Source organism: Phascolarctos cinereus, unplaced genomic scaffold (genome assembly GCF_003287225.1).
Source record: "Phascolarctos cinereus isolate Bilbo 61053 unplaced genomic scaffold, phaCin_HiC Scaffold_726;HRSCAF=1367, whole genome shotgun sequence".
NCBI classification, from domain to species: domain Eukaryota; kingdom Metazoa; phylum Chordata; class Mammalia; order Diprotodontia; family Phascolarctidae; genus Phascolarctos; species Phascolarctos cinereus.
This window is the reverse complement of record NW_027556098.1, coordinates 372,659,808-372,682,134: the sequence shown is the minus strand read 5'-3', so window position 1 is coordinate 372,682,134 and position 22,327 is coordinate 372,659,808. Positions and strand designations below refer to the sequence as shown.

Sequence of the window (22,327 nt, the reverse complement as noted above, 5' to 3'; positions counted from 1 at the left end):
GTCAAGTGTCTGAGGCCAGATTTGAACTCAGGTCCTCCTGCACCACCTAGCTTTCTCCATGACCATCCCCTCTACTTATACCCTGGATCCCATCCCCTTCCCGTGTTCCTGCGATCATCCCCCTTCCCTCTAATCTTCCATCTTTCCTTATCTATTATTAGTTCCTTCCCTACCTCCTACAAACATTCTCAGCATTCTTCTATCCTTAACAAACCTTCCTGTGACCCAGTTATCCCCTCCAGCTATCTACCATCCCATTCCTTCCTTTGTCTGTCCTATGCCCTTCCTTCAACAGCCAAACTCATAGAAAAAAGCCATCTCCACTTGCTGCCTCTGCTTTTTCTCCTCTCCCTCATTTAGCAGCCCCTGGCCTTCTGGCGTCTGGTTTAATAATTCAACTGAATCTGCCGCCTCCGAAGGTATCAGTGCCCTTCTGATGACCGAATCAAGGACCTCTTTTCTCCTTCCTCCTTCATCTTGACGTCTCTTCGCCAGACACTGCTGACCCCCTCTCCTCTTTGCATTTTGGGTGATGCCGCTCTCTCTTGCTTTTCTGCCTCCTTGGCTGGTCACTTCTTCCCAGTCTCCTTTGCTGGATCATCGTCCAGGTCCCACCTGCTACGTGTGGATACACCCTTAGCCTTTGTCCTGGGCTCACTTCTCATGGATCCTCACATACACTGTCTTAGTAATCTTATGAAGTCCTAGAACAGGGGTGGAGAATCTGTGACCTCAAGGCCACATGTGGCCCTCTAAGTCCTCAAGCGTGGCCACAGTCTCTCTACCATTTGTCCCCTTCCTTTTGCTCACAGAAACATGGATCCTAATTCAGGTCCTCATCAGCTCTCACCTCTATTTTTGCAGTAATAATTATAACAGCTGGCATTTATAGAGCATTTGCTATGTGCCAGGCACTGTGCTAAGTGCTTTACAAATATTATCTCATTTGATTCTCATAATAACCCTGGGAGGAAGGTGCTAGTATTATTCCTATTTTATAGAGGAGGAAACTGAGACAAACAGAGATGAAGTGACTTGGCCAAGGTCATATAGCGTCTGAGGCTGTATTTAAACTCAGAATTTCTTGACTCCAGACCTGGTGCTGTATTTATGGTGTCACTTCATTTGTTCCTCTGCCCCTGAGCTGTTTAAAATACGTTATCTGATTGACACCTCTCTTTTCAAAATAAAAATGAAGACTTTTTTTTTAGGCAATTGGGGTTAAGTGACTTGCCCAGGGTCACACAGCTAGTAAATATCAAGTGTTTGGTCTAAGGCTGGATTTGAACTCAGATCTTCCTGACTTCAGGGCCGGTGCTTTATCCACTGTGCCACCTAGCTGCCCCTGAAAATGAAAACTCTTCAAAAAACCTTTTTAAAAAATGAAGACTCCTAAACACTACTCCCCATGAAATTTTGATGTCCCTTAGCCCAGACTTTTCCTTCCTCTTTAATGTTGCTACTCTCTTGGCCATTCTTGCTTTAGGACTTCCACTTTGTGATCTAAAACTTTGAGCATGGAGTCTCTGACCTCACTAATCTGACCTATCACCCATTGACATCTCTGTGTTTTCCCATTTCCATTCATTTATTTAGTATAGAATCAGTTTCTTTTTTGGCAGCTAGCTGGCACGGTGGATAGAATGCTGGTCCTGGAGTCAAGAAGACCTGAGTTCAATTCCAGCCTCAGACACTTACTGGTTGTGTTACCCTGGGTAAGACACTTAACTGCTGTTTGCCTCAGTTTTCTCATCTGTAAAATGGGGATATGGGGCAGCTAGGTGGCGCAGTGGATAGAGCACCGACCCTGAAGTCAGGAGGACCTGAGCTCAAATCTGGCCTCAGACCGAACACTTGACACTTACTAGCTGTGTGACCCTGGACAAGTCACTTAACCCCAATTGCCTTTAAAAAAAAAAAGACTGTAAAATAGGGATAATAACAGCGCCTGCCTCCCAGGGTTGTTGTATCAAACGAGATAATAATTGTAAAGTGCTTAGCGAAGTGCCTGGCATGCAGGAAGCTGTGCATAAATGTTAGCTATTATTGTCAAGGACACTACCTTCCTGTAAAGTAGCGAGTCATTCACACACATAGTATTCCCAGGTTATGATTAGTCTGCAATAACTGGTTGACGCAGAGACTCACTTTCCAAGCCATTCTCCCTCTGTCAATAGCTGGCAAATTGCAATTCCTCAAGCATAGGTGTTTTCATGTCATTTCCACGCTCAAAACTCTCCAATGGCTCCCTAAGGCCTCTAGGATGAAAAACAAACAAAAAACCCTGACGCACAAACAAGAAACAACAAAAACAAACCCTCCTCTCTTCGGAATTGGAAGCCTTTCCCAATATGGTGCCAGTCGACCATTTCCAAGGTTAGGGCATGTTACCCCCTTCATTCACTCTACGGTTGAGCCCCACTCACCTTCTTGCTGTTTCTCGTCGGCAAAATTCCATCTCCTATCTCTCTCATGCTTGAAATGTACTTCTTGCTTATCTCTACTTTTTACAAGTTCCGGCTTTCTGCAGAGCTCAGCGGATGGCTCAGTTGCTGGCCATCTCCTCCTACACAAGGCCCCTGTTGATCCCCCAGTTCTCAGTGCTTCCCCTTTGTCTCTTTGTATTTCCTTTGTATAATTTGGTATTTGTCTGTTTATATGTTGTCTCTTCTCAAGAGAATGTAACCTCCCTGAGGGCAAGGACTGTTTCATTTATTTTTTTTCTTCTTCTTGTATGCCCAGCAAATAGCACGGTGCCTGGCCCATAGCAGGTGGTTAATAAGTATTTATTAAATGAATATGGAGATGATGGGATTTTTTGATTCCATGACATATAACTGTGGGAAGAGTCAGCTGATAACTTGGAATGACTTTTGGGTGACTGCAGGGTTACCCCATCTACTCTAGGCCTTTGTCCTCCAACATGGAAGGTCAGGATTGTTTGTGTTCATCTTAGCTGGACAAGTGGGAGAGGGAGAATCAGGTTTTGGCTCACACCGCCCCAGCTCCCAGAAAGAGAGTCAGAAAGGCTGTTTAATCATTTGTAGTGAGGAAATATCCTTTCCTAGTAGGGAAGACAACTTGTGAAACCACATTAAAAATTAGGTTATCCAGAGAGTATCTGGGAATAGTGTGGTTTTCCTGTTGGCAGGCCGAGGCTCCTCCTCCCCAGCCACATCGGGAACATCCTCTCCCATTTCTTTTCCAAACTCTGCTTTCCTAATGGTCCAAATACTCCTTCAAAGGATTCTGTGAGCCAACTCTCACATCAAAAGGCCCCTGATTTTACATCAAAAGAGTCTGATCCCTCATCTAATCTCTTAGCACTTTGCACTCCTGCTCTGTACTTATCAAATTTTAATTTTTATTATATTTATCTGTGTACCTTTCTAATCTTCCTACAGGTTTTGATTTCCTTGGAGACAGAGGCACGTCTTAATCTTCTTTGTACTCCCCCTGACCCCCACCCCCCAGCTCTGGTGCCTAAAATATAACAGGTGTTCAATCAAGCATATGGCAAATGAATGAAGGCTTTCAGGGAGGTGACCTCTGGGAGTCTTTCATCTCTCAGCCTGTTGCCACAATCAGCAAGGTAGGGCATTTGAACCGTAGGATCAGAAAGGCAGTACTCCTTGTTCATAGCCCTAAAGAGGAAACTGATCTCTCTCCTCCCTCTATAAAAGCAGAGATAGCATAGCCCAGGCTTTGGTGCTGGGGTTAGACTTGACTCTCTATAGTGATTGTGGAGTTGAAGATGTTGGAAGGAAAGAGTGACATGGAACCAGAGCAGAGAATTCAAATATAGGTGCCCAGGGAAAACCACCCAAGCAAGCAGATGGCCCAGAGTGGCACCAGAAGCCTGGGTTATCTCTGCTTTTATGACCTTCTTTGTACCTTCCATTTACACAGTATGTATCTTGTTTGTACGTAGTTGTTTGAGTGTTTTCTCCTCCATTAAAATGTATTTCCTCAAGAGTAGGGGCTTTTTTGCCTCCCTTTGTGTCCCCAGGGGCTTTGCACACAGTGCCTGGTGCATAATAACCCCTTGATAAATGCTTGTTGACTGATTGACTCCAGTCAGTCATCTTACAGATGAGGAAACTGAGGCAGAAAGAGATTAAGTGGTTTTTTCCCCTTGGTCATGTAGCTCCTAAGTTCTGAAGTGGGTTTTAGAACCCAGCTCTCCTAATGCCAAGGATAGCTAGCACTCTGTCCACTATACCATATTACCTAAAGAGTGCTGCATGCAGAGTCAGAGAACCTGGGTTCAAATCCTTGGCTCTGTGACTTTGAGTTGTTCTCTTCAGTTCTCTGAACTTCAATTTCTTCATCTGACCAAGAAGTAGGTTTGGATAGGTGGACTTTGAGGTTCCTTCCAGCTCAGATTTGTGATTCTAAGAAGTCACTTACCCTCCCTAGGCCTCAGTTTCCTCATCTTTAAAATGAAGGGATTGGACCCAATGGGTTCTCAGGTCCCTTCCAGTTCTAGGTGATCCTGTGACCTCTCCTATTCTGCTGGAGAAAGAGGACCCATTCTGAGGGCCTACTATCAGAGGGTGTCCTCTAGACCCGCCCTGGTCTGGAGATTCTGGGGACCAAGGCCTTCCCAAGCCAGCTTACCCATTGCTGCTAGTGGCACCCTTATTTTCCCAGTCACTCAAGTTGAAAGCGTGGGAGTCTTCTTGGGTCCTTCCTTCTCCTTCACTGAACAGTCTGTCACCAGGTCCTGTCAGGCTTTCTTTGCAATATCTCTGAGTTTTATCCATTCCTATGCATTCTGGTCCTTCTCACCTAACATCAGGATTACAATATTAGCCCCCATCCAATAACTGGCTTTTGGAGAAACTCTCCATGCCTTCCTTCTTCCCCTAGCCTGCCCAAAGCCTACTGATCCTTCAGAACACATTAAGATGCCACTTCTGCTAGGGGTGGACTTTAGCCTGGAAGCAATTTATTTGGGACAGGGGAAAGATAAGACCATCCCTCTGCCTGGGCAGACAAGAGTCTTCTTCTCCTTTTTTTTTTTAAATTAATTTATTTTGATTTATCAACAATCACTTCCATAAGCTTCTGAGTTTTAAATTTTTCTCCCCCTCCCTCCCCACCTCCCTCCCCAAGATGGCACACAATCTGATATAGGCTGTACATATACATTCCTATTAAACATATTTTCACATTAGTCATGTTGTAAGTAAGAATTAGAACCAATAGAAGAAACCACCAGAAAGAGGAAACAAAATACAACAGAAAAAAAAATAGCAAATAGTATGCTTCCATGTGCATTCAAACTCCATAGGTCTTTCTTTGGATGTGGATAGCATTTTCCATCATGAGGCCTTTGGAGATGTCCTAGATCCTTGTATTGCTGAGAAGGGTTAAGTCTATCAAAGTTAGTCATAGCACAACGTGGCTGTTACTGTGTACAAGGTTCTCCTGTTCTGCTCACTTACTGCATATCAGACCATATAACAGACAAGTCTTCTACTCTATACAGAAGGTTGAAGGTCTGGAAACATTGTACATGACCTCTAATCTTAGGCCACATAGACAGGTATAAGTCTGCCTCCACCATTCACTCCAGCAGGAACTCTTGACACTCCACTTCTGCCTCGGCGGCTGAGCAAGTCCACTCATAAAACTGTGGATAAGCCCATGCAGCTGCTATGTGCTTCTGCTCCAAGGCAGTCATTAATGGCTCCTTCAGGGAGAGGAAAACTCCCCCCTTCCCTTCCCCTGCACTCAGGAAATAAGTTGAAAGGGGAAAAGTTAAAAACAAAACTCCTGAGAGCTGACTGTCTTTTCTCTCTTACAGGACAGCCCAGAAGGGTGGTTCTGGTAAGACCTCATCCTCTTAGGAACCTTAGCGTAATATGAGTTTGATGCTCTGGCCCACTCTGAAGGTCAAGTCTGCCCCAACTACGTGGTAGGTTAATGCAAAATGTCCACAGAGGTGCCTTCTGTTTCTCAGAACCAGGTTCCCAGAGGCTTCTACATCTTAGCTGATTTGGTTAAATCACTTCTCTCTAAGCTTCGGTTTCCTCATTAAAAAAAAAAAATGAGTTTAGGTCACAGTGACAGGGACTATCCCAAGATAAATTGACTGATTTGGAGCTACTCCTTGATGCTTCCTTAAGGGTAGGTTTCATAATCAGGAGACAGCAGTCTCATACAAGTCAAAGGAGGAGAGAGTATCCAAGAATTGAGATGGTAAATAGGGTCAAAAGCTGCTGAGAGATCAAGAAGATTGGACACTGAGATGAGGCCATGGGATTGAGCAATTAAGATATATAGACCTTGGTTCAAAGAGCTATTCACCCAAGACTATCTCCGTCTGTGGAGATTGATTTCTTGGGGCTCATCAAGCTTGAGGGCCATGAGGAGCAGAGTTGGTGAGAGTTTGGAAGAAGAGAGATCCTGGTCTTCTTGATTCCATCTTCAAAAGAGAAGACACCTGGTTCCAAATTCTGTTCTGGTTTCTGAAGGGAGAGAAAGATTCTGGGAAGAAACTGACATGAAGAGGAGCCAGAAACCTTAATTGTCTGACTGAGCAATCAATCTCCATTAATAAGGATAATCCCATGCAAATGACCCTTTCAGCCAAGAATTACAAAGAGATCCCCAATAACTAACTTTGGAACTAGCCTAATTAGAAGCCAGAATTTATTGGGTTAAGAAGTGAGCAGAATCTGATGAAATGGAAGCAAGGGGAATGGATGACCTTTTCTTTAAGTTTGGCTGCAAATGGGAGGGAAAATATAGAATGGTAGTTGAGGAGATGGCAAGGTAAAACGAAAGCTTTTTAAGGATGGGAGGGACCATTCTTAAAGTATGTTTGTGGGCAGCAGGAAAGGAACCTGTAGATACACAGAGATGAGAGAGAGGGAGAGAGAATGACTAAAAAGTCAAGATAGGTGAGGAAATAGGATAAGGGCACAAGCTGAGGAGTTGGGCTTGGCAAAAAAGGGCCACCTCTTCATCATGGACTGGAACAAAGGAGGAGGGAATGGGGCATGATGTAAAAGATTTTTGAGATAAGGGGACCTAATGACAGATGGCCTCTGTTTTCTCAGAAGAGTAGGAGGCGAAGTCCTCTACTGATAACAAAATCAGGGAGTACTTAGTGATGGAAGGCAAAATAGGTGACATATCCACCAAAGGCATTTGGTGTCCTCCAAGGGTCCTCAATTTTAGCTGCACTTCCTCTCTCTCTCTCTGTCTCTCTCTCCCCTACACAGTGTCAATCAAATGTGGGTCTTTGGTGATAGAGGAATAAGGAATGTTTAAAGCATTTGTTTCTCTTGCACATTTTTATTTGATGACTCTTGCACACATTTTTATTTTCTTATCTGTCTGTGCTGCATTGTTTTTCCCTCTAGGGGAGTACAAACTTCTTGAGGTCCGGGACTATTTTATTTTTAGTGGTTTGTGTTTCTACAGTCATTTCCAAAGCAATCATTTCCAGTGGTTGCTGAAAGACAGTGTTTAATAAATGCTAGTTGAATGACAAACAAACAAACGCCTAAGGCAGCATTCGAACCCAGGTTTTTTTTTGCTCGGGGTTCATATTCCCTGCGCTACTTCATACTGCCCATGAATGAATGAATGGCTGCAGTTGGGGAATAACACTGGAACCAGATTTGAGTTTCTCTAGGCACAAGAGCTTGGGCGATTGGGACTTCACTGATGAGAACCGTCCTGAGAGAAAGGCAGGAGGAAAGTTCAACCCTTTTATCTCCTAACCCGTGACTCCCATGCATTGAGTTAGGCCTAGAGTTTTCTGGAAAGCTCGAGGGCACCTGGTAACCATAGCAACACAGCCAAACCACCGGTCTAATTCCGCTCCTTCCCTTGCCCCCGGATGTTCTCGCCAATTGGTCTCAAGGACAGCCAATTCTCGGGCGGAGAGGCCAGCTTCTCGCGCTGCCATTGGCCGAGGGCCGCGAGGCGGGTTGCGGAACGCCGAGCTCAGTGAGTCTGAGGCTGCGCGGCGGCGGCTGCGCTTCCGGTTCGGCTGCGGAAGGAAGGCGGAGGCAGTCGCAGGGAACCGTTGGAGCGGCCCTGGGAGTGGGAGTGGGGCAAGTACCGGGATCGGAGCGAGCGGCTGAGCCAAGGGGCCGGCGAGATGGGCGGGGAGCAGGAAGAGGAGCGCTTCGACGGCATGTTGCTGGCCATGGCCCAGCAGCACGAGGGCGGCGTGCAGGAGGTAACGGGGCCGCTGCGAGAGAGAGGGACCGGCCGCCCCCCACGTGCCAGAGCACGCGCCGCGGTCAGGGCTCCCCCTCCTCCCCCAGACTTCATCCACCCCATCCCCATCCCGATCCCATCTCCTCTCATTCTGGGCCTCAGATCTGCCTCCTCGCACTCCTCCGCAACCTGTTTTCCGGATCCCTGGTCTCCGGGTCCCATCCCCTCCCACTTTGATCTCCAGGTCTCCACCCCCGCCCCCTTCCTGGTCTCCAAACCTCTCCCTTCCCCACACCCCCATCCTACTTCGGTCCCCCTCCCCTTCATTTTCACTCTCCCCACTCCCCCCACCTCAATAGTTTCTAGGATTCTCCTCCCATCCCTGTTTATCCTGATCCCTAGGTCTCTTCCCTCCATCATTCCTCATCCCTGATTCTCTCCCCCAACCCCGTCCATCTTGATCCCTTTCAGGTTTCCCTTCTGTCTATGGTGTTACTGCTTTCTAGGTTTTTTTTCCACACTGACACCTTCAACCACCTCCAGTCCTCCTTCTGGATGTTCCTCCATCCTATTTCTCCAGTCTCCTTCATTATTTCCCATGTTTTTCCTCCTTGTTCCATTTCTCCAAACTGTCCCCCAGGTCTTTTACTCCCACCTGCTTCTCCCCCTTTCCCCAAACTCTTTCCCTTCCCCCTGGTCCTGTCTGCAGCCGCCTCTTCTGCCTGGCCGTAGCCCTCTCCCAGCTATTATCCAGCAAGTCTTATTCTTCCCATGCCCTTCACTTCCACTCTTGCATAGACAACTAGGCTAAGGCAGCAGTTTGGTTTTTGTACTTATTTTGGGGTAGGGGAAGGCATGGCCACCTCTCTAAAAAGGGATAGCTTAAAGGAGAACCTGCTTTTGTGGCTGTGTGGGACAGAATACACAAACAGCATTTTAAAACCAACAGTCCAGCTTATATTGGAGGAGAAGGGTGGCTGTGGAGTGCCTGAGCAGGGACTGTACTTGGATTCAGGCCTGGAAAAAGGCTTCCTTGAGGAGGCTTCATCTGGTATTGGAAGGAGGGAAATGATAAGAGGAAGGAAGGAGGATCACATCCAAGATGGGCCTGGCTACTCAGGGCAACTTGAAAAATTAAGTCCATTATCAGACAAATATTAAAAAACATTTAGAAGAATCCCAGCTATTTGGTCTGTGTCCTCAGCTCTCTCTCTCTCTCTCTGTCTTCCAGCTGGTCAACACCTTCTTCAGCTTCCTGCGACGAAAAACAGACTTCTTCATTGGTGGCGAGGAGGGGATGGCTGAAAAGGTGAGGTGTCAGGCTTTGGCTCCTTGCTTGGGGGCTCAGAAATAACCTGTTTGTGGCCTTGCCTCAGTACCTGCAGTGCACCGGGACTCCCTTTTGTTTGGGAAGTTGTTCCATTTTGCAAAGCTTCCCTCCATTACTGCAAGTGCTTTATGAGACATTGAGGGTAGCATAGTCAGCCTTGTTCTGGCCAGAGCCCAAATGGCCGGCCATGAGAACTTTGTACAGGACCACGCAGTGCTGAATGGTGGGAGTGAGGTCTGCTGAAACCCCGAAGGGCTTTTTGACTCCCAGTAGTGGTGATGGGAGCAACGGTGGCAGTAATTTTACATTTCATCTCTTTTGGTTTTTGTGATTTTAGAATGAGCTTCTTAGCATCATAGATGTAGAACCGGAAGGGCCCTTAGAGGTCATCTATTCTAACCCCTGTTATTTTACAGGTGAGGAAACTGAGGCTCAGAGAGGTGAAGGTGGTAAATGGCAGGGCTAGTGTTCCACTGGATCAGATCTGCCTGCAAACCCTGGGCTCGCTGCAGTGCACACCAAACCACCTTGGAAGTTAGTACAGCTGGCACTAAAACCCACCCCCTCTGGCCCCACATCCAGGCCACACTGCCTCCTATGATTCCTAAGGAAGGGATTCTGGATACAGATGAGGAAGCTGAGGCCCAGGGAGGGAACATGAATTGTTTAAGGTCACACAAGTAAAGAGCTGAGAGCATGTATTGTGTCGTTCTGGGCACTTGGGAAGGTACAGTTTGAGAGAAAACAGAGTGCAAGACTTCATAGAGATCCCTCACAAGGTGCTGTGTGAGATTTGTTGAGAAAGGTGGATCTTCCACACATATGGAGACAGGGTAAGCAAAAATGTGGAGGTAGGAAAGTTTGGGCTGGTTCTGAGGCATTCCAACAGCTGTTACACATGCTTTCTGAAGAGATATCTTTTGTTTGTTTATAAGAAACCAATTTTTATTTTCCATCAGCATTTTTCCAACCCTAATAGAGCATGTGGGGTAAAACTTAAGACCGCTCTGTGGAAGTTCCTACCCACTCATGGCCTGAGCAGTAGGAGCCACAGATCAGTCCTCCGTAGCCGGCTGAGCATTCCAGTCTTCGGTAGGGAACTGCTGAATGGGGACAGATGGCACCTGTACTCCCTCAGACCAATTAGCCACCTCCGGTTGTGTAGCAGTGAATTTTGGGGCAGGTGCAGTCCATTCACCCTGGAACTCCTCCTTGGTCACGGCCTTCTCAGCTGCAGCCTGCTCTTCCTTTTCAGTCTGCTGAAGAGATCTCTTATCAGGGCTTACCTTGTTCTTGCTGTCATGCAGTGTGTATAGAAGTGTATTTATAAACACTCCAGTGTTAAGTAATTGTCTTCTCATGTTTGTCAAGTTAAGTCAGCAAGCTTTTATTGCCAACTGTGTGCCAAGCATAGCCTGAGCTAGAGATGCAGAGAAAGGTAAAACACAACCCCTGCCTTGGAGCTCACGGTGTATAGGGGGGAGGCAGCAGGCAGACGGGGATGGACAAATAAGATGGATACAGGACAAATGGAAGATGATGCACAAGAGAGAAAGACCAAGTGTGTGGGGCGGCTAGGAAAGGCTTCTTACAGAATGTGGGCTTTCAATTGGAAGGAAACCAGGAGACTAAAGAGAAGGTGGACAGCTGCAAGCACAGAGGACAGCCAGTGAAAGGTCAGTGGTCATAGCAAGAGGACAGGGGCTTGGGGGGGAAGGAGAGAGGGTATATGTGAGAGAGAGGAGTGTCAGTCAGACCTGGGCTTTAGGAAGATCACTTTGATAACTGAGTGGAGGCTGAACTAGAATGGAAAGAGACTAGAGGCAGAGAGCCCAAGCAGCAGGGTTAATTATAATAGTCCAGTTGTATAGGGATGAGGGCTTGCTCCAAGGTGGTGACAGTACCAGAGAAGAGGATGTATTTGAGAAGTCTTACGAAGGCAGAGTCGACAGGCCTTGGCAACAGATTGGATCTGGGGGGAGAGAGGGAGGATTTGAAGATGAGCCCAAGGTGGGGAGCCTGGTAACTGGGAGGATGGCTGTGCCCTTGACAGTAACAGGAAAGTTGAAAAGAAGAGGGGGCTTTGGAGGTAAGATAATGAGTTCATTTTGGGACCTGTTGAGATTAAGATACCTAGGGGATGTCAGTTTGAAATGTCCAATAGGCAGTTGGAGATGTGAGTCTGGAGGTCAGCAGAAAGGTCAAAGCAGGTTAAGTAGATTTGATACTCATTAGCACAGAGATGATAATTAGATCACCAAGTGAAACAGTACAGAGGAAGAGAAGAGAGTCTGGGATGGAACCCTAAGGGACGCTCAAGGTTCACAGGCATATCCTAGATGGAGATAACACAGAAGGAAACTGAGAAGGGGTAGGAGGAGAATAGGAGAGAGCCTTGAGAGATTACCAAGAAGAGGGTGATCAGCAATTTCAGAGGCTGAAGAGAGGCCAGAAAGGATAAGGATTGAGAAAAGGCCATTGGATTCGACAAGTAAGAGATCATTGGAAACTTTGGATCGGGCAGTTTGGGAAGGATAGGGGTTGGGGGGGTATCATCGAGGAGCCAGACTGAAGAGGGTTAAGAGAGTGAGACAGAAGAACATGGGAGACCCCGATTGTGAATGGACTTCTCGAGGTTAGCCTCAGAAGGGAGGAAAGAGAGGTTGACAACAGGGATGGACATGGGTGGCTTACATGAGGGTTTTTGGAGGAAGGGGGACGTGGGCATGTTTGTAGGCAGGAAAGAGCAGCCAGCGAGACAGGGAGAGAGTGAAGATTGGTGGGAAGTCTGCTGGAGGAGACAGGAATAAATGGGGTCACCTTTGTGTGTAGTGGGCTTTGCCTTGGCAAGAAGAAGGTTCACCTAATTCTGTGAGGTCATGGCAAAAGGCATCTGACTAACGTGAGATTAGGAATGGGTAAGAGGCAGCTCTCAGCAAATGGGTTCACATTTTCCACTGTGTCATGGGAACATAGTGTTTGTTAGTACTTAACTCCCCAAAAGCTGTAAATCAACAAAATCACTTTTATTGACTTTTTCATTTCTACAGTTATTTAAAGATTGCTTTGCTGATTCTGCCTCATCTCCTGTCTTTCAGTCTTAATTCTTGACACACATACCCCGCCCCAGACCAGGTACCTCGCTCAAACCTGGCCAGGAAAGCCTGTGAAACGAGCGAGAAGAGTCTTGGAGTCACATAAGTCCCTTTCCTTCCCTCGGCCTGAGTTTCCATGAAATCTGTGAAATGAGAAGGTTGGAGCTGATGACCTCTAGGTCCATTCCAGCATGAAGTCTGGGATCTTGGGATCCTGTCTAAAACGAACCAAAGACATCCTGAGGTCTGAGGAATGGCTCCCGCATAAGGGGCCAGCCGGCCGAGATGTTGAAATGCTGGGCCAGTCACTCACTGGCACACCGGGCCCCGTGGTAGATGCCGTGGTACAGAGCCACTACTGACAGAGGTGCCTTCTCAAGGAGAGGATGGAAGAGGTTCAAGGGAAGGCAGCTGGTTGTCCTGCGCTCCCTGAGCCCCTTTGTTGAACATACTGAGTAGCATTAGAAATTCTTCCCTTTCCCAAACAGAATTGTCCACGTCATCCCTGGCCATCAGCAGCGATGGCAGGTATTCCACAGGTCACTTTGATGTGGCCACTCCAATGGGCTGTGGGCTTTCGTGGGAAGGGCACGGGCTCATCTTTCCAGCTTTCCCTCTTGACCTTGGGCAAGTCACCTCTGTCTTTTGGGCTCTGGTTTCCTTCTGTGTGAGGTGAGGGGGTTGGACTTGGGTAACTCGAAGGCCCTTCTTTGCGTCAATGGATGTGCTTTGTACAACATCTTTTAGGTCTGGCATCATGAATATCTTGTTTTCCCTCCGTTAAAACATAACTTAGATACAAAACTTGCTCCTGAAAACAACGTCCAGAAGAGTCAAGACAAAGTCCTTGTGTTCTGCTACGTTGGTACCCAAGTCTTTGTTTTTCGTGCCTTGCCATCATTACCTTTACTGGCTGAACATCTCTGTTGGACACTTGGGAGCTCAGCTCCTCGCTCTTTGCTTCTGTTACTCTGGTCCTTGCATCTCTCTGCCTGGCTCTGCTCACTTCAGTCTGTGTCAGCTCATGTGAATGTTGCACGTGAACACTTCTCCCCTCCATTCAGTATTCTGGTGAACACAGCTCTGTTTCTGGCCTTTTCTTTCAGGCAGTTTAAAAAATGCGTGGATTTCAGTCTCGTTGGAAGCATTTCATCACTTTGGAACATGAGTCTGTGTGCGTTTTGTTCCCCAGATTTAGTATCATTTTGAGGAGTGGATTTGCTGCCCTCCCTAAGTCCGTGATGTTGGCCAAATCACCTTCCCTCACCAAGCACCCATTTCCTCATCTCTAAGATGGTGATAATAGCAGTAGCACCCACCTCACACGGTTGTCATGAAGTTCAAATGTGGGCTGGATGCTGGACTTTGAAACTCTATGTAAGGCTTGGTCGTCATTGTGCATTGCTGTGTTGTGCCCTCCAAGGCAGGGCTGGACAAATTCAGATCAGCGAGTGGTCCCTAGGGATTCCATCCTGGCACCATGGGTTTGTTTTGGTTTTTAGTTTTTTGGCTAAGCCTTGCTAGAGATAGAGACCTTGGCCTTCCTCACCTCATGAGGCTGAGAAATAGCCCTGTTGCCCAGTGATGTTGGCCAGGTTAGCAGATGGGTTGAAGGGATCCATGCCTCTCATTAAGAGTCCTCTTCCTGAGGTTGGCCTTTCCTGGGCTCTTGTGCTAAGCTGCCACCGCCTCAAACTCCCTGGCCCAGAGTTCTCTGAGAGGCCTGTGGCTAGAGTCTGGCCGCTGGGCAGGGCTTCCGAGGGGAGGATTTGGGCTGGAGCAGACAGTCCCTGAGTCTGCACGTGGGGGCTGTGACTGTTAGAGGAGACATATTTGACCACAAAAGTTTGACTGAGTCCTAGCTCTGCTGCTTAGCACTTTGACCTCTTTGGCCAGTGATGGACCAAGCTGCTCAAGTCTCCCCCCCTCTCTACATTGATCAGATATGGAGAATAATGGGAATTAAATTGCCCAGAGTTGTGACAGAAGTGCTGGGGGAACTCTCAAGAGCCATGTCAGGGCCAGAAGCAAATTGGGAGCTCTGTCCCACTGCTTTGCTGTTAGCCATCCAAATGGAGCTGAGAAGGGAGCCCCAGGCCCATTTGCTGAGCCTGTGGGTGCGACTGGAGAATGGAAGAAGGGCCGCAGGACAGAAGGGAAGAGAATGGGACATCATGGAGGCCAGCAAGGGCGACTGAACGCTGGCAGAATTCTAGAGCATATTCTCAAGGAGGGTGTGTGCAGGGAATGCCTAGAAGGGGGATCCTGTGATCAGAAAGCAGCTCAGCTCCTTCAAATCCAGACCAAACAACACTGATGTCCTCCTGACTCTGGCAGATTGGGGGATGTGTGGTGGGGTATTTAGCACATTTACAAGTGACCCAAAATTGGGGGGGACAAGCAAAAGCCCAAATAGTTTCCACACTGGCAGTCAGAATCAGATGAGATCAAATAATATAAAGGCTTAGACCAGTCCAGGAAATCAACTTCTGAGGTCCAGGGGGGAAGCATTGCTAAATACCAGTTCATCTGAAAAAGGGTCTGGAGGTTAATGGCCTGCCAGCTTAGTGTGAGTCAGTGATATTAGAAAGCAGCCAGAACAGTGACTGTAGCCTCAGGCTGCATTAGAAGCCATCTAGAGGCCAGGCCAGGCAGGGCAGGAAGGTAAGAGATGCACTGATTCTCACCCTGATGTAGCCACGTCTTCAGGGCTGCTGAGGTAGATCAGGTGAAGGAGCTAGGGGTGTTGGGGTGGGGAAAGAAGAGTGAGCCCCAGGTGTTTGAATGGAAGGGCTCCAAGTAGTCAGCTGCCTTGAGGGGAGAGTGATGGGCCTCCGACAAAGGCTGGATGCGCTTTCTTGCTCAGGGATGGTCTGGCTTTAGGTGCCTCCCAACTCTGAGAGCCGGTGGTAATGGGAGTTGTCCTCCCTAACAGTTGGGTATCATGGAGCTTAGACCTTTTTTCTAACTCACTCCCTTTGTTTTTTGCTCAAGGCTCCCTAGTCCCTACCTGTCTCCATTCTGTTTCGCAGATAACATCTCCATTGATCAAGAGACAGATCATGGGCCTTGCCTTAGTCTAGACTGTTGGATGCCTCCTGGCTTGTTGGTGTTCCAGGGGGTACCTGGGACAGGGGCATGCAAGAGTCACCAGGATGCTTGGAAGCATCTGCTGCTTTCCTTGGCAGCTCTGGGGCCTGTTTGTTCCAGGCAGGGCCCAAAGCCAAACCTTATAGCCACCCCCTCACCCCCCATGTCTCCCAGGCTGTTGTGTGGGTGTGGAAGAATAGGAGTCCTCTTGACATCCCTCCTCCTCACTCCTGGGCCCCAGGTTTCAAACATGTCAGCAAAAGGGAGACTTAGATCTGTTCCACCGGTCCTCCCTGCCAACGCCAGGTCTCTGGTGTGAGCCAGAATCAGCTTGAGAGGGGTGCCCAGCTGAGGCCCAATGGATGTTTGCAGACATCCTTGTTGGCCCAACTGCTGGGGAGGTCGAGAGGGTAAGGCATTTGCAATGAGGCCTGTTCCTTCCCAGTCCTTTCCCCACCACCCTTTGTGAAGCCCCAGGGCACCTAGGAAGGGGGCATGACTCCCTGGGACAGCCTGGAGCCCAGAAGAGGGAGGCTGTGCTTCCTGGGGCCATTGGTATTGGCAGGTGGCTTGAGTTCAAGGTCTTGGTAATTTATGCCTTAGGACCAAGATTGCCTGAGGCAATCTCTCTGCAGGCTGACCCGGAGCTCATGCAGTGATGATTTTCTTTTGGCTCCTTCTCCCTGGATTGTGGGGGGGGGGGCGGGGGGGTGCCCTTTGCCCCACTCAGGGGGCGGGGCTACAGCTTCTGGAGGTAGAAAGAGATAGCAGACGGGGGATTTGATTGGCCCAAGCACAGAGTTCTCGGCAAGCACCTTCCAGCCCTTCAGCCCAGTAGTTCAGCTCCTGGCCTCTCCTACCCAGGGCCTTTGCCCTCCTTCAGGTCGGGCTCCAGGTCCCCCGAGAGCATTTGAGGCACATCAGATGGCATGCCTGGGCCAGGAGTCAGGAAGAACTGAGTTCAAATCCAGCCTTAGACATTTCCTAGCTGTGGCAGATTTCAGCTGTAAGATGGGGCTAATAATAGCACCTGTCTCCCTGAGTTGTGAGGATCAAATGAGGTGATATTTGTGAAATGCTTTCACGATGTCAGGAACATAGGCTGTATGGGTGCTGTTATCGCCATCATTATTCTCATCCTTTGTTGGCCTTGGTTAAGGCTATGACTAGAGAGAACCCCCTAGTCATACTTAGCCCAAGCTAGAGACTTGTGGGGCTGAGGTGCGTGGGCCGGAGGCTCCTTGCTCATCGTCTGAGTGCCCTGGTACAGGCACACAGCCTCCTCTCTCTTCCCTGAGGGAGGTGCTGCCACCCCTTGCCGTGGAACCTGGAAGCCCTAGACCCCTATGTTGGGCTCTTTTTAAGAGAAAGCCCAGGCGAACAGTGCAAGTAGGGAGGTAGGGTCTGATCTGTAACAAATGGCGGAGAGGATGTGCCCCTCTCTGCCTGAGCCACAGGGACTACCTCATAGCTGTAGGTGCACAGAATGTCACCGCTGGAGTTAAAATCGAGGCCGCACAGGATGGTGGAAAGATCAATGGTTTTGGATCCCAACTGACTGTGGGCATATGTGATTCCTCAGTTTCCTCGTCTGTAAAAAGATGAGGTTAGTTTTATGACCTCCGAGTCATCCTCGGTTTGGGGAGAGTCTTTGCCTTTAAAAGGCTGGTACAAAGGGGCGTCCAGAACAATCAGTGCTTTGCATGGGAGGTGCTTTGAAATAGACCTGTGCAGCTGGACAGGACCTCACTCAGCACTGAGTCTGATGGAGCTAGATTGTAGAAGAGAAGGATGGAACCTTAGAACTCCCGTCCCTCAGTGCCCTCATTTTACAGAAAAGTGAGACCCACAAAGGGGAAGTTGTTCAACTAAGGTTATGTGGCCACTTAGTGGCTGAGCTGGGCCTTGACCCACACCTGCTTGCTGCCAAGCCCTTGTCATTGCATTCATAGCTGTTGCTTCCACCTGAACATCCTTCCCCCTCTTCCCCATCCCATCTCACTGAGCTGTGATTTGAAGAAAGATGACTTTTAGCTTCACTGTGTCCAGGGTGGCGGAAGAAAGGGCAGCCCTCTTTGCTGTTCAGGGGATGGGATCCCAAGCAGGAGTGCTTTGCCTTGGAAGCGAGGGAGCCGTTCTCTCTGCTCTCTCCTTTCAGCCTGAGAGGGAAAGTTTTCAGGAAAACCCGTGGGGTTTGCTGATATGGAGGTGAGGAGCTGGCAGTGCTGTGGGCTTGGGCTTCACCTAACCCATGAGATGTTTGCCTGTGACTTTGCTGGGGTCACTTAGTACAACTTTGTGTCCCCCATACGAAACCGTCTCACCAGTGTCCCCAACATGGATATGATTCCATGGGATTCTCCATCCCCAGAAGCCATTAGAAACGGGAGCCCCTCAGGAGAACCATGTGATGAGACTCAGAGTACTGAGGGGCTGGCTCCCAACCAGAAGCTCCGCCATTTGTATCTCACTGGGGACAGCCTGCTCTTCATTCTCTGTCTCAAGCTTTCTGTAGAAGGGAACAATTGTGGTTGTGATTAGATATTGGACAGGGTGTCCTCTGTGGCCTAATAGAGTTGTTGAAACTTCCCCACATTAAGAGGGAGAGTAGGAAGAAAAGGTGATGGGAAGCGCTTGAGCAGCCTTCTCAAACCCTGACTTCATCAATTCTGGGACAGATTACTTTGTTTGTAAAGCAAAGAGGTTGGACTTGGATGAGTTCTGTCGTTGTGTGTTCTAAGGCCCCCTCAACCCTGACATTCTATGTTCTAAGGGCCCCCCAGGCTCTGACACTCTGTGTTGTAAGGCCCCCCCAGACTCTGACATCTTGTGTTCTGAGGTCCCTCCCACCCCTGACATTCTGTGTTTTCTGGTTATAAGCTTTAGGCTGTGTCCAGTACAAGATGGCTAAGGGCTGGGATGAGCAGGGAAGGCTTTCTGGGCTTTGAGCTGGGCCTTGGATAGTAGGGTTGGATTGGCTCTTCCCGAGGTACCAGGGCAGTGGTGCAGGAGGATGCAGAGGAGGGGGAAAGCTCGAGTCTCTCCCATCTCAGCTGTTTGCAGGCATCGCTCTATCTTTTCTCCTCCAGCTCATCAGTGAGACATTCCGCCACCACAACCAGTTGGCCCAGAAGGGGCGTCGAGAGAAGCAGGCAAGGCAGGAAGCTGAGCGGCGAGAAAAAGCTGAGCGAGCGGCTCGACTGGCCCGTGAGACCCAGCAGGAGGCCTCTGGGCCCCAGATCAAGGAGCTGACAGACGAGGAGGCTGAGAGGCTCCAGCTGGAGATTGACCGGGTGAGGCCGAGGCCCAGAGCCTGATGGTGTGGCGTGTGTGGGCAGCCAGGCCAGGGCAGCTGGGCACATGATGCTTGTTTTTTTTCCATAGAGGAAGGGCGAGGAAAACAATCAGAAGGGGGATGGACCAGCTCAGCCCTCGAACAACTCCTCCAGCTCAGCAGTGAAACAGGTGAAGAATCAGGCCAGGCATTGGATGGCCAGCATATTCACTGCCCCCTCCCCTGAGGGCTCTATTTTCGGTTTATTTCTCTCACTGCCCCTTTCCTAATGCACTGGAAAGAGCCAGACCTCAGCCATTCTAGATTCTAGTTCTTTGCCAGGAACATATTAGGCAAGTCATTTTCTCTCTCAAGGCCTTAATTTTCTCATCTGTAAAATAGGGATAATTCCTACCCCATCTGTTTCCCAGATCTGTCATGATGAAATGAATATAGTTGATTTAAAGGCACTTTTTAAATTGTAAATGTCTTCTGTGGGAGGCAGCTGGCATAGTGGATGGAGAGCTGGGTTCAGGTTCTCCTTCTGACCCCGGCTGGGTGTGACCCCGGGCACACCTCTCAGGGTTCTAGGCAAGTTGACCTGCAGTGGTAGAAAGTGTCCTCCCCTAGAAGTTTCTGTATCATGAACCAGTGGAAGGTAGTCCTATCACGGTGGGCCTTCCTCGTACGGAGGTGGGCTGCCAAGCAGCGCCTCTCCTAGGGATGATCTCCAGGAAGTACAGAGGCTGGGTTGGTGTCAGAACCCCAGGGCAGGCCTCCCATGCCTCAGTCTGCATTGGGGAGGGCATACACACCAGATAAGATGGCCAGTCCCTGATGAAGGAGGTGAATGCCATCCTGGCCCATCTCTGAGCTCTGCCTTCTGGACGTGGCCAACTCTGGACTCTTCTGCCCTGCGAGGCCACATCATGGTGTTCCTCGTTCATCTCTAGCCCCGTGGCATTGCACAGACCAGGCTGGCTCTTTCCACGAGGGTGTCCCATGGGGATGGGTAGAGGTGGGGGGGGGAGGTGAGCAGGAGAGCCAGGAGTCTGACCTCTGGTTCTGAGCAGGAGGCTGATGATGACGAGGAGGAGGAGGAGGATGAAAAGGACAAAGGGAAACTGAGACCTAATGCAGGCAATGGAGCTGACCTCCCCCCACTACCGGTGGACACAGACCCTGTCCGAGTTGGATGTGAGTGGTCAGGGAGATGGGCATGTGGAGGAGGGCCCCTTTCAGCAAAGAGGCCTCACCTCCTGTCACGTCCCATCCCCAGGTGGCCATACCCTTCCCTGTGAGCTTCCGGCTGAAGGGCAAGGACGTGGTTGTGGACATTCAGCGGCGGCATCTGCTAGTGGGGCTGAAGGGGCAGCCCCCACTCATTGTCGGTGAGCTCTACAATGAGGTCAAGGTGGAGGAGAGCTCCTGGCTCATTGAAGATGGCAAGGTGGTGACGGTGCACCTGGAAAAGGTGGGGCCGTAGCAACTGTCTGTCACCCATGGTGGGCATTAGGGAAGCCGAGGAGGCAGGGGGAGGTTTGGGGGGAATCTGAGAGGCTAAGGAAGCAGGAGGATGTTTGGGGGTTAACCTAGGGAAGCTGAGGAGGCAGGGGGGAGGCTAGGGAGGTCCAAGGGGGGAGGAGGGTAAGGATTGGAGAGGAATCTCAAACCCTTCAGGGCTAGGCTTGCTGTCTTGTGGGAGATTCTAGGGTGTGAACCCCAAGAGTTGCTTCCTGTGTATGACCCATCTCTTCCCCCTGCTCTCCCAGATCAACAAGATGGAGTGGTGGAGCCGCTTGGTCTCCAGCGACCCTGAGATCAACACCAAGAAGATTAATCCAGAGAACTCTAAGGTGAGCCAGGCAGTGGGCGTCTGGGCAGGGGTGGCATTGGGCCGAGGGTAGCTCACGGTGGGGGTGCTTATCCATCTCCTCGCCTGCCTCCTGTGCCAGCTGTCCGACCTCGACAGCGAGACCCGAAGTATGGTGGAGAAGATGATGTATGACCAGCGGCAGAAATCCATGGGCCTGCCGACCTCGGAGGAACAGAAGAAGCAGGAGATTCTGAAAAAGTGAGTGTTCGTCGGGGCCCATGTGGGCACCTGGGGAGGACCGTGCTGGCCCAGTGCCAAGGCAGCTGCTGCCCGCCATCTTTATGCTTTTATAGCACCCCCACGCCCCCGGGGCCATCTCCAGGGCAAGGCCAGTCCTGGGCCAACCAGCAGTCATTGCTCCACCCTTGGGAAGGGTGCTGGGGTTGGCACCTCAGTTTCCCATCTCGGGGCTGTTCCTAGGTCGAGGCAGGGAAGCCCCATCCTTCACCCTCGTCTCCTAGCTCTGGCCTGTTCTTGGCTCTCACTCTCTCTTTCTTCCCTAGGTTTATGGAGCAGCATCCAGAAATGGACTTTTCCAAAGCCAAATTCAACTAGCACCTTCGCACCCCCAGCCTTTCCCTTGGGATCCTGTGCTCCTCCTCCCCCTTGCCTGACCTCTTTGGACACCTTCTCCCCTGGAGGAAGGATTGTAATGCAGGGTCAGGCACAGGACCCCTGACCCCAGGGTGGGAGGACAAAGCAGCTTGTGATCCCCTCTGCCTGTTACAGAAGTAAAGGAACGTTTGACCCTGGCCTCTTGTGTTTTGTTAACGCCTCCCAGGGTGTCGAGAGGGTAAGCACCCTGGATGGCATCGGCCCCGGCTCCTCTGGGCTGAGCTGGGCTCCTGCCCCCGAGGCCCTGGGTAAAGTCCAGCTTTGCGGCCCCTTGTTTGTTCCCCTGCGGGGAGCCAAGGCCTTTGGCTGTGCCCGAGGTATCTGGGGCCAACGGCCTGGCAGCAGGAGGGGGGAGGCCACGGCTGCCTAGCTAGGCTGGTTTGGCAGGAGCGTGCCTGGGCGGTGGGGCCCTGGAAGGGACTAGATGTGTCAGCTCTAGGGACGTTCCGTTGCAGACTTGCCAGGACTATTTTTCAGAGCTGTCTCTGGGAGGCACGAGCCCACTACTTGTCTGCTGTTGGGCCTAGGTTCACTTCCCGACTGATATTTCATACCAAGAACTTGCTGCCCTGAATGGGAAGGTGCTGAGAGTGTGGGTCAGGTCCCTGGTCTCAGACCCTGGAAGTGCTGGCCAGATCTCCCTAAGGCCGTTGGAACAGGCATTTCCTTCAGGTGACCTTACTCTGCCCAGACAGGAAACTAACCCCTGGCTCCCAGGAGAGCTTTCTGCCACCCTGGGCATCAGAGTGGACACAGGGTCCAAGGCTTCACTGCTGCACAGTGGTCTTTCTGCCTTTCCCTTGTGTTCCCCCCAAGCCGAAGGACTGTAGGGTAAAGAGTTGGCTAAGCCGGATTCCTGCTCC

At 49.9% G+C, this 22,327-nt stretch overlaps 1 protein-coding gene across 1 annotated transcript; it reads left to right on the top strand.

Annotated features, from left to right (window-relative positions):
- Nucleotides 1–7,992: 7,992 nt before the first annotated feature.
- Nucleotides 7,993–21,601, top strand: NUDC (nuclear distribution C, dynein complex regulator). Its single transcript, XM_020983231.2, is given in 10 exon segments — nucleotides 7,993–8,203; nucleotides 9,416–9,493; nucleotides 18,789–18,992; nucleotides 19,084–19,164; nucleotides 20,047–20,130; nucleotides 20,132–20,170; nucleotides 20,253–20,447; nucleotides 20,746–20,829; nucleotides 20,929–21,047; nucleotides 21,353–21,601. Coding segments are annotated over 10 exon segments (1,017 nt in total). The 5' UTR covers nucleotides 7,993–8,122; the 3' UTR covers nucleotides 21,405–21,601.
- Nucleotides 21,602–22,327: the final 726 nt, after the last annotated feature.